This window comes from Melospiza georgiana, chromosome 26 (assembly GCF_028018845.1).
Source record: "Melospiza georgiana isolate bMelGeo1 chromosome 26, bMelGeo1.pri, whole genome shotgun sequence".
Taxonomy (NCBI): domain Eukaryota; kingdom Metazoa; phylum Chordata; class Aves; order Passeriformes; family Passerellidae; genus Melospiza; species Melospiza georgiana.
Genome location: NC_080455.1, coordinates 5,796,881 through 5,807,822, shown reverse-complemented (window position 1 = coordinate 5,807,822; position 10,942 = coordinate 5,796,881). Strand labels below are relative to the sequence as shown.

Genomic DNA, 10,942 nt, shown 5'->3' with positions numbered 1-10,942 from the left:
GCTCTCTGGACTTGGCACACCAGGGCAGGATCTCCTGGTGAGTTTTGCATTGCTGCAGCATGTGGGAAGGTGCACAGCACCTTATGGAAAGGTTTCCTTTTTATGGAAACCAGGCATCTACCAAACAAGCATGAGTATGTGCACTCCATCAACTCAGACCCTCCAAATCCTTTTTTGCTTTCAAAAATTCAGACTGTAAAAAGTAGGAAAATAAGTACTGGAAACAACAACAAATAGAAGTGCTTCTGCCATTAAAAACCAGGTGAAAAGGAGGAGCTGAGCCAAGTTAATCAGAGAACTGAAATGAGATGTTGGAGAAAAGGGCCGTGGGTGACTTGGGGCTTGCAGTTAGCTGAGTGATGTGAAATCTCCTGTGTCTGGCTGAGCTCTGAAAGGAAATGCTTTATTAAATCTTCTTTGTGTGAGATTTCAAGCTGCCTCTGGACTGGAAAATAGGACCATTGCAGTGTGTGGGATATAATCAGGAACTCAAGTCTTTAGTGCAGAGTTTTCTGCAGAGGAAACTCTGATCAGCATAGACACATAACTCAGAGGGCTCAGGATTTAGAAAGATGAATTAGACACCACATGCCCACAACATACCTCTTCAGCCCAGTATCCCCAAAATGCTCCACAGAATTAATCATGCTGGCAGCAACAACCCAGCATTAGGAAAGACAGTGCAGGTGGGCATAAATTCACCACACTGAATCAAAACTGTCCTGTGGGCCAGTGAGTCCAAGGTCCATTATCTCAGCTTTCATCCCCACTAGAACACAGTGCTTGCTGTGATTGATCTGCCATGCCCTGGCTCTCCTGGGAGTCTCCAGGCTCACTGTACTTTCTGCTGTGATTCAGACACATTTTGGGCAGCTGCAGCCCTTGCCATCCCTGTCCACACTGCTCGTGCTCTGCTGTAAGCTGGCAGCACCCCTCCTGTCACAAGGACCCCCAAAAACCTGCAGAAAGCATTTCCTACAGAGAAGCAGGGAGACACAGGCACAACAGGACAAGAAAGAGGTTCCCAGAACACTCTCCCACGTCTCACAACCTCCCCTGCCTTTTTCTTGTCATGTTTCTCTGTCTGTGCTTGGCTGCATATCCAGGAAAACGAGACCTGACCAGAGACAGGACAGGCAGCAGCAACCTCCCATGAGCTGCTTATTCCACAGCACATGTCTGGATTTGAAGAGCCTGGGGCCTCAATCCTGCTGGAAATGGCAGGATCTGAGTTCCTGGTCTGCTTTCTACAAACCCTGACAATAAACTGTCCCAAGGGGCTGAGACACGCCGAGCATTCCCCTTCCTCTGCACCACCCCCAGGGCAGACGAGCTCCTCGCCTACCTTTTATTGCTGACAAGGAGCAGGACAGAACCATTCTGGATATTGGCTTCCTTGAGGGTCTCATGCTCCTCGAGCTGCCTGGAGTTGTAATAAAACGTCTTCTTCCAGGAGGTGATGCCCTCCCGGACCAGGAGAGCCCGCAAGTCCATCACGGTGTCCCTGGGCCGCACTGTCAGGGGCATCATCAGGTCCTCATCGGCCAGGTGCACCTTGATGTGGTACCTCTTCCACCGGGACAGGCTCCTGCGCAGCGTGTCCATCCTCCCCAGCTCAGCAGGGCCTCTGTGGCAGAGCAGAGCATCGGAGGACGTGGCTCTGAGGAGGACTGGCTGCTGCAAACAGCTTAAAAACGTCCTGCCAAACCTGTTCCTCCCAGTTGCCACGCTGCGTGCTTCGCATTCCAGGGAAGAGCTCACCTGGCTCCATGAGCCTGCCGGCTGGGAAACGTCTCCATGAATCATTTCCACACACCCCTAAATCCCAGGGTAATTACAGTGTCTTCACCAAGTGCTCTTCATTCCAATGGCTGGCAGAGGACTTTTAAAGGCAGAACCCCACAGACATTAGAAACGTGGGTGCATGTGAGAAATGAATGGGTTTAGCAACCTCGTGTCTCCTGCTCTACAAAGCTGCCAGCTGGGGAGAAGATCAGTTAGCAAAGCAGGCATTTAGCAACCTCACAGCTATTTAACATGGCCACTTTAATGAAGAGAAGTACAGCTGCATGGTGACAAATTCCTCACAGAGGAGAGCCACAGCAACCTGATGAGCCAGAGCCTGGCTGTGTGCACAACTCTCATGTTGCAGGGCAGAATCCCCCAGGAGATTTGCACTGTTACTGCTCCCCAACAATCTGGGACCCTCCAGAAGGGACAGGACTCATTCACTCCTCATCATACATCTGATGTTGGCTCACATGAGCTCCTCTGATGGTTCATTGTCTTGATTTCCTTTCAGACCGCTGTCTAATTGCAGGGCTGGGTATCCTGTGCAGCAGTGGGGCAGCACATGGGGCTGCAGGCACAACCAGGTGGCACAGAGGCCTCGAAGTGCCAAGAGGAACCAGCCACACTTTGGGAAATCCAATGGCACCTCTGAGAGGAAGGAGTTGATGTCAGCCACAGGCTGTAATTGAGTGATACTGCAAGGCAGACTCTGGCAGTCACAAGATGATACTTCAGAGCAAACACTATGAAGATAAGGAAGCCTTTCTTGCTCTTTTTCTCAAAAAGATCAAGTCACCCTCTTATCTTGTAGGTAACTTTTCTGCAGCCCATATTACAGGCTTTAATTCCCTCGTCCATTCTTCTCAACACAGACCAGTATTTTCAGACCAAAGTACTGCAAGACTGTTGAGTTCAGGGTCTGCTCTTCACTAAAAAGGAGCTGCTCTTGCCCAGCAGATAACAAAACAGTCTGATTTTCAGATAAAGCAGCAGTCAGCTCCCATTGAGAATGAGAGAAGTGCCCACTCTCCCATGGGGGAACAAGGAGGTTTCCACCTTTCCTCCTCACCTCCCTTTTCCCTCCCCAGCACAGGAACAGCAGCAAATATCTTCACTAGCACCACAACCACGGGCAGTGGAGATTTCCCTGTGCAGCTGAGAAGAACTGAAGCTTCCATTGCAGCATTCCTTTTCAGCTTGGGTCATTCCAAAGGTATGATTGCTTTGCTGGGGCCTGGGATTCTTGGGTCCTTGCTCTGCCACTGAGTCGCTGCAAAGGCGTGAGATGAGTCATGTCGTGCCTTGGTGTTTGTGTTTGCTCACCTCGTGACTGCAGGATGCTGTAACACATGTTCATTAAGCACCTTGTGAGAAACAGGAACTGCGTTTAGCGCTGTCATGGCTTGGGAGCATTTAAGGATGCCTGGATTTACAAATATGCCAATAACCTTGAAGACAGAACATCGCTACCCCTGTTGGAGATGGAGATGAGGGATAAAGCTGTTAAAGCCAAGAAAAGGCAAAAGGTCAGGCTCTGGTCCCCATATCCAGGTACCTCAGTGAGGGGTCTCATTTTCAGACACCTGCAGCACCCCTCAAGCCCAGGGCCGGGTAATTCCTTCCCCATCGGGGTGACATTCACTCAGGGAGCCAAACTCATCCCTGGTGTAAAGCCAGAGTCTCAGGGGTAAAGCAAGGGTCTGATCCAGCTCCCAGAGCCATCCAAGGGCAGCCTCTCATTGACAGCAGCCAGACCTGGCACGGGCCCCAGCCTCACCGTGCTCTGATGGCTCTGGCCAACAGAATGTGCCCAGCGAGTGCCAAGGGGAGCATAAGGCATTCTCACTTCAGCAGAGCCTGTCTGGTGTCAGCGAGTCCATCAGCTCCATCCTTCAGCATACGTGACAGCCTGACAGTTGCCAAATACCTCCCTCAGACACCTTTCAGACAGATCCTGTTTATTTTTAGGACAGCTCTTTCCCATCAAGGCTCGGATGCAAATCCTTATAGAAAAAGGGGGGATGGTGGCAGGAAGAAAGCAGCTATTATTTTTATTTCTTTGCCTATGATGTGGTTGCAAACTTGCCTCATGTCCCCCCCATCTGCCCACACTGGGACCCTTCATTTTATGAAAAGGGATGATATGCTGGCCTGTGAAAGCAGCATAAGGAGAAGCACAGCAGTGAAGTCAGCTTATGAAATATTGAAGCAATGAAATCCTCACGGAACACGTGAATGCCTAATGCCAGTTTCAATTAATTCTGGATTTTTCATTAAACCACTATTAAAAGCAAAAGGACAGCAGAAATAAGGGAAATTGACTTGAGCAGTATATTAAATACCTTAGTTTTGCTTGAGGATGTTTTATTATCTGTCCAAAGCAATTATTTCTCCAGCTCCTGATGGTTTGTAGGCTAAACAGAGGTACAGGATAAAGTTCTAGATGGTCTTTCCTTAAAATTATTTTAATTTCTGTCCCCTACCATGCACCTGGCAGCCTGTCTCTGGTGATGTCTCTGGTATGTCATGTCTGCAGGATAAGACATGGAGTTCTGGGAATCTGTAATATAGTGTCACTCTGGCATTATTTACAAATCAAATAAAAACTTGTTGACTTAAGCTTTTCCCCATATTGAAGGCAAACAAAAGACATGCAAATATTCCGAGACATTCATTAGGAAAGCCTGAAAAGCAATTTAAAACCCAGGTGGGCTGTGATTTTTTTTATGGACAGAAGAAATAAAGCAACAGCGTTTATAAAATGTCATTTCTTCTGTTCTCAGAGCTTCCTTACTCCATTGACTAGAGCAAAAGAGAAACACCTGCCTGAATTAGGTGCTTTGTTAAGATGTCTCAAGATGGTTGAGATGATCTTGGGCCTTATAACTTCTTCTCATCATGACAGAATAGACACATTCATTCCTAGGCAGGTGGATTTTGGTGGGGTTGGTGGTTTGACTGTGGCTGTTTTACTGCTTGCTGTGCTGCTCTCCTTGAAAAGGGCAATAGAGAAGTGGGATGCTGCTCAATAAGAAAATAAAGGTTTTGATAAGGAAATAAAGGTTTCAATGTAGAAATAAAGGTTTCTTTATTTTCTGGTAGCAATCACAGGGAAACTGAAACATCGGGGAGAAATCTGAGTGCCCTGGAAGAACCTGTAAGTCTGAGGAAATCAAAGTGCTGTCATTGTGCCAATGCAGACCCTTTGCTGTTCCCTGAAGCCCTGTGATCCCAGGACCTGTGGTCAGCAGTGCTGAACACTCAGGACTCTCCTCTGATGTCTCTTTGGGGATATGTTGTGTTTGGAAGCAGAGAGAGAGCAAGGGATGAAGCACGAGAGGCTGCTCAGGCTGACCAGACTCTACCCACACTTCTATAACACTAAAGGGGTACTAAAGGGTACTAAAGAGGGGCTTTTTGTCAGATTCCCAAAAGACTCACATTCTCAACCCAAACACCGCTCTCCTGCTCCATCAACCACAGGTGCAGAGTGAGCACTGTGAGCTCTGACACCCAAACTCCGGGGAGCAGGAGGTTGGGAAAGGTTCACTCATAGAATAAATGGCTGTGCAGGCTTAACAGTGCTAAAACAAGGTTATAATCCAGTCCAACAGGCAGCTGTCACCTGATTATTCAGTGCCTCAGATATCTCAGGTGATGGGACACTTAAGGCAATGGTATTTATATTTTTGTAGTACCAGAGGCCCCAGCTAGAGCTGTACCACCACGTGCCAAGATGAGTAAGGCCCTTCCTATCACTCAGTGCTTCTCCCCTCCTGAGATGTGCTTGGTTATGAAATGGCTGGGCTCACTCTACATGTCAAGTTACATCTCCAGCAAATGAACAAAGAGATAATAAATGATTAATAAAAGCTTTGAGAAATGAGTAATTAAATGCAACAGCTTTTTAAAGAGTCCAACGGATAAGGACAAAATATGTAAGCCCAAGTGATAAGGCTTTCCCCTGATCCAACTTATCTGCAGCACACTGCAAGAGGGCTTAGGAACACTGGTAACTTCTTGTGCACCAGGAAAAAAAAGAGCCTTTCTGTGATAGAGGAGCACTTCTCCTGGGGATTAAGACAAAATCCTCTTTGTTTAGACATTTTAAATCCAGACAAGCTGGAAGGTGCTTACTTTAATGTGTGGGGTATGTCTGTCAAGCCCCAACCTCCCATCCTTGCCTGGCATGGGGGAAAGTGTCAACATCTTCCTGCCCTGTTCTAAGTCATGGTCAGGAGCTCTCCATCTGCTCCACCAGTAAAATAGATTATTTTTTTAAAGATGGGACTGTCATTCTTTCTGCTACAAATGAGGATTTCTGCCAGCAACACAACTGAAGTCACCAAGTAAAGCAGATCCTGCTGCAAGTACCCAAATCAGATTCCAAAAGGCCCCACAACTGCTCTGGCCAGCTGCCCAGCAAAAAAAATTGCACTACTGGGAGTTGGTGGACTGTTTGGCATGGAATTGAACTTCAAACAGGCTCTAGAAAAAAAAAAAAAAAAGATATTTATATTTAGTTTTGAAGGAGAAAACCTGCCTGGGTTTGGAACACAAATGAACCTGCAAGTTTTCTGAGCAAAAGTTGGATGTGAGTTGGTGACATTTTCTGGTGGAAAAGGCAATGTGAAGAAAAAAAAAAACCCTGGTAATGCACATGTTAAATGAACCAGTCAAGTGCAGACAATGGAAAAGCTGAAAAATTGATATGGAGGAAAGCATTTTGTGGTGGTAGCTATTTCTCACTTCTTTATAACTTCCCAGATGGGAGATTCATGACCCTCAGAAGAAGTCTGTATCCTTGGGCTTTGGCCTGAGGCAGCCCATGACTCACTCACCCCAGAGGGTTGGCTATAAGCTGAGAAACAAGCAAGACAACAAAATGGTGGTGGAAACAGCAAAACAAAAGACAAATGAGTTAACGGATGGAAGAGCAAAAAATAAACCCCGAACGCCTGCACACAAAGGAGGGCCTGGATGGAGAGAGAGAGAAGGTTTGTGCCACTGAGGACTCAGAGGCAGCCAGCTCCTTTTCTTTTAGGCAAAACAAATTCAGGTGCCTCAGTCTCCCAAAGTGAGATGGGCAGAAATAGAAGATCTGAGGCTCTGTGAGCCATTCCAGCTGCAGCAGCATCATTTTCCAGAGGCTCAGGGAAGCAGAGGGAGGATCTGTGGATCTGCATTGCCATCTAACGGCAAGGCAGAGCTTGAAGCATTGGCTGGGGCCCAGCAATGGGCTGGAACACTAAAAACAAGGAGGAGATGGCCCTCAGGGATAGTCCCGTGCTCTAAATGCAAATCCTGCCTCTGCAGCTGAAAGGCTTCACCGGTGAACACCAGTCCAGAGAAAAGCAGGGCAGCCAAAATCTTCTGGTAAATGCTGCTGATTCCTTCTTTTCTAGGATCCTCTCCATTCTGTATTAGCCAGAAATATTAGCATGGGTTCAGGGTGGCATTTGCTTTCTTCTGCTGTTCTCCTAATGCTGGCAGTGAGGCTTCCCTAGCAGGTGTGTATTTCAGGTATCGAGTGTATTCTACCATCCTGTTCAAAACAGTGCAAAATTCATTATCTCAAGTGTTCCAAGATCCTGCTGGGAAATGCAGGTAACTGGGATTATTAAAGAAAAGGGGTAGATTTCGCTTGGATCGAGGCACAGGAAAAGCAGATTTACTATTTTCATCACACTCAGCCCAGTGTTCATCCATGGTCAGTAATGGATATTTAATAGGAATGTATTTCAGGCTGGTACTGGCACACACACCGAGAGGGGTGGAAGGAGAACCCACAGAGCAAAAAAAATTCACTGAGATGTGAGGGTTTACACATTGTGTCATTTAAGAGGAAATGTCAGGAAAAGACAAGTTTGATGTTCAGTCTAGTGCCACCTTTTCTACTGATGCACCATATTATATAGTTCCTACAACAGAAAATTTACAAGAGTCGATTGTTAGGAGATACTCATGGTAGTAAAATTTGGTAAAGGGTTGACAACAGCTTCTTTCTTCTGCTTTGAATTGCTTCTACCCTTGAAACATGCAGCTCTGTATATGAGGAGTTGGAGCTCAATCCGTGGGAAAGAGAGGAAGATCTTCTATGACCAAAGTTTGGAGCAGAGAAGGAGCTGCAGGAGAAACTGAGGGACATAAAGTGTCTGGTTTTCCCAGCTAGTGAAATGGGCCATGTTGTGGGTCTCAGCAAACTGCTGGGCCACAAAAAAAGGAGTAGGGATTGACAGCAGAGAAAATGTTGAGACCTGCCAGACTTCAGGCCACTGGTCTGACCACCCCCAGTCTGCTCAGATGCCTGCTGTGACAAGCTTCCCGTGCAGCCTGCTGCCAAAGGAATGAGCACACTCTCCAACAATCCAACTTCATTTCCTTCTGGTATCCTCTCATATTTACACACCGACCTTGCCAAGCTTTGCTCAGCCCAAACAATCCCTCAGAAAGAAAAGGAAAAACAAAGGAACTCTTACAGCCTGCAAAGCACCTTCCGGCCTGCCTGAAACAAATAATTATAAAAAAAAGAAATGGTTCAGAGTGCTCTTCTTTCTCTCTTGGTTGCTCACTGTTTCCCAAGCTAATGAAAACCAGAGGCTGTGGGACTGACAGGATTATCATCACTGAATTCTCCAGGTGTTTCTCTCCAGTTCGTGAAGCAGGGAAGGGAAGAAGGGCATGTACCTGGTTGAAGGGCTGCAGAGGGTGACATGTTTCTTGATGTTCCTTTCTAAATGTGGCTCTGAGTCATGCAACAGTGTTGATTAGAAAAATTATCTTCCTGCAGTTGAAGTAGAAAGGAAAAAGAATCTTGTTTGGTGTTTGCTTCCCTAGCTCTGAATCCAAGCCTGCCTGAGCCTGTGGCAGAAAGGGGGCTGGTGAGCTGACTGGAAAACCACTTGTGCTTTTCTCAATCATAGAAATTATGAAGAGGCTGAGAGAGCTACCATAGGAACAGTTCAAAATGCACACCTAAGGGTACAAGCAGCTGTTGTCCCAAGGAGCAGCGCGCACAGCCTTATATCAGCCTCCATTCCACAAGTTCCTACGTGTGCTGGGTCAAACAGGGCTAACACAGTCCTTCCCACTCCATTGCCCTCTCTTGTATCTTCAAACTACACCCCAAAACTTGTTCCTGTGAGACAGAGATGCTGTGGCACATCCAGCCTCGTGGCATGCAGGACCATGAGGTGAAACAGCTCTGAAGGCAGGATGGCATGACTGAGGGAAAGGAGCCCTGAAGGAGCCATAAAACACAAACAGCAGAGTGTGAGCTGGACCATGGGGCTGCAGCCAGCTGAGAAAAGTTATTAAAGGTGTATCTTGTCCCCAAGAAATCTGGTGGGGGTCCCAAAGATGCATCTTGTCCCCAGGAAATCTGGTAGGGGTCCCAAAGATGCATCTTGTCCCCAGGAAATCTGGTAGGGGTCCCAAAGATGCATCTTGTCCCAAAGAAATCTGGTAGGGGTCCCAAAGATGCATCTTGTCCCAGAGAAATCTGGTGGGCATCCCAAAGATGCATCTTGCCTCCAGGAAATCTAGTGGGGGTCCCAAAGATGCATCTAGTCCCAAAGAAACCTGGTGGGGGTCCCAAAGATGCATTTTGTCCCCAGGAAATCTTGTGGGGGTCCCAAAGATGCATCTTGTCCCCAGGAAATCTGGTGGGGCTCCTGCACTCCCCCTGTGCCCAGCCTTGCTCAGCTCTCAGGGTTTTCACCCCAAACCCCTGAGGAGCCTCTGCTGCCCTCCACCAGCAAACTCCCACACAAGAGGGCGAGGAGAAGGGCAAATGCCTGTGACTAACATGGTTTATGGGGCTACCATGTCATTTCTCAAGGTTTGGAAACACTGATAACACAGCGCTTCACCCCTACGCCTTAAACCCGCTCCGGACTGAGGTCCTATGTGATTTCACCTTCCACTGCTCAAATCACAGAATAGCTTAAAAGTCAGTGGAATTGGACTTAAAAAAAAAACATGCCCGGGGACCACCTTGCTGCAGAGGTACCTGGAAAAAAACACATTTAATTTTGTGAGGTGTTCAGAGGGATACAGGCACATACCAAGTGCCAGCACTGGTTTCCAAGCAAACACTGAACCTAGAGCTGTTAAAAAATCCGATTTTTATTTTTAATATTCAAACAAAAACAAACAAACAAAGAACAAGACAAAGAAAGGGTAAAACAAGCACACAAAAGATGCAGATCCTCCGCTGCCGCTGACGGTGCCGGGCCGGGCGGGGCAGGCCCATCCCCACAGCCCGCCGGGAGCCGCAGTCCGGGCCGCCGCCATCTTGGCGCCGCCTCAGCACCGCCCCTGAGGGCTCCCGGCAGCCATCTTGGGGCGCGGGGCGGGCTGGGTTTTCGTAAAATTAATTCGTTTTGATTTAAACAACCACAAGTCGTTGTCGTGTTTTAACCCCAGCTGGCTGCCGAGGACCACGTAGCCACTCATTTGCTCGCCCACGAGCGGAATCAGAGAGAATTAGAAGGGTAAAAGCTGGAGAACTCCTGGGTTGAAAGAAAGTTTAATAGGGAAAACAAAGGAGAAAAGGGCCCCATCTCATGGAATGGTGACATGGGAAGACAAATGCCATCACTCCAAAAGTCCCCCATTTGTGCCTCCTTCTCCCCATTCATGTCCTGAGTGATGTCAGATGGTCTGGAATATCCTGGCTGTGTCCCCTCCAATCTCTCAGGCACCCCCAGGCCCCTCCCCAGCTTGGTCCTGTAAGAGGCAGGAAAGGCCTTGGCTCTGTGCAAGCTCAGCAATAACAAAAGCATCACTATATTCTCAACCCTGTGTTCACAACAAATCCAAAACACAGCCCCGTACCAGCCACTGGGAAGGAAATTAACTCTATCACAGCCACAAGCATTGTGCTGGTGTCAGCTTTGTGTCCACTGTAGCATCATATTTAGCTCAATAAAGGGCAGATTTTCCCTTAAAAGTCTCTCCCAAAGGCCTTTCAGTGCTGTGCCAGCTGAGCCCCAGAGGATGGGGAAGCTCTGGGTCCTGTGCCATGTCCTGGTGCCCTCATGGCTGGGATGCTTGGGCAGAGGGGCTGTGAGTGAGGGGCTGCCGAGAGCACAGCACGGCAGAACTGGGCAGGGAAGGGACACCGTGGGGTCAGCAGGACCTGGATGGG

The 10,942-nt window shown here is 47.9% G+C and overlaps 1 protein-coding gene across 1 annotated transcript; it reads right to left on the bottom strand.

The window, feature by feature from the left end:
- Positions 1-1,341: 1,341 nt before the first annotated feature.
- TINCR (TINCR ubiquitin domain containing) lies at positions 1,342-1,605 on the bottom strand. The gene has a single exon (XM_058041093.1). It carries the CDS (start codon positions 1,603-1,605, stop codon positions 1,342-1,344), a length of 264 nt encoding a protein of 87 aa, XP_057897076.1.
- Positions 1,606-10,942: the final 9,337 nt, after the last annotated feature.

Coding starts and splice junctions, on each gene's coding strand:
- TINCR (XM_058041093.1), bottom strand. CDS start 1,605: ATGGACACGCTGCGCAGGAGCCTGTCCCGGTGGAAGAGGTACCACATC.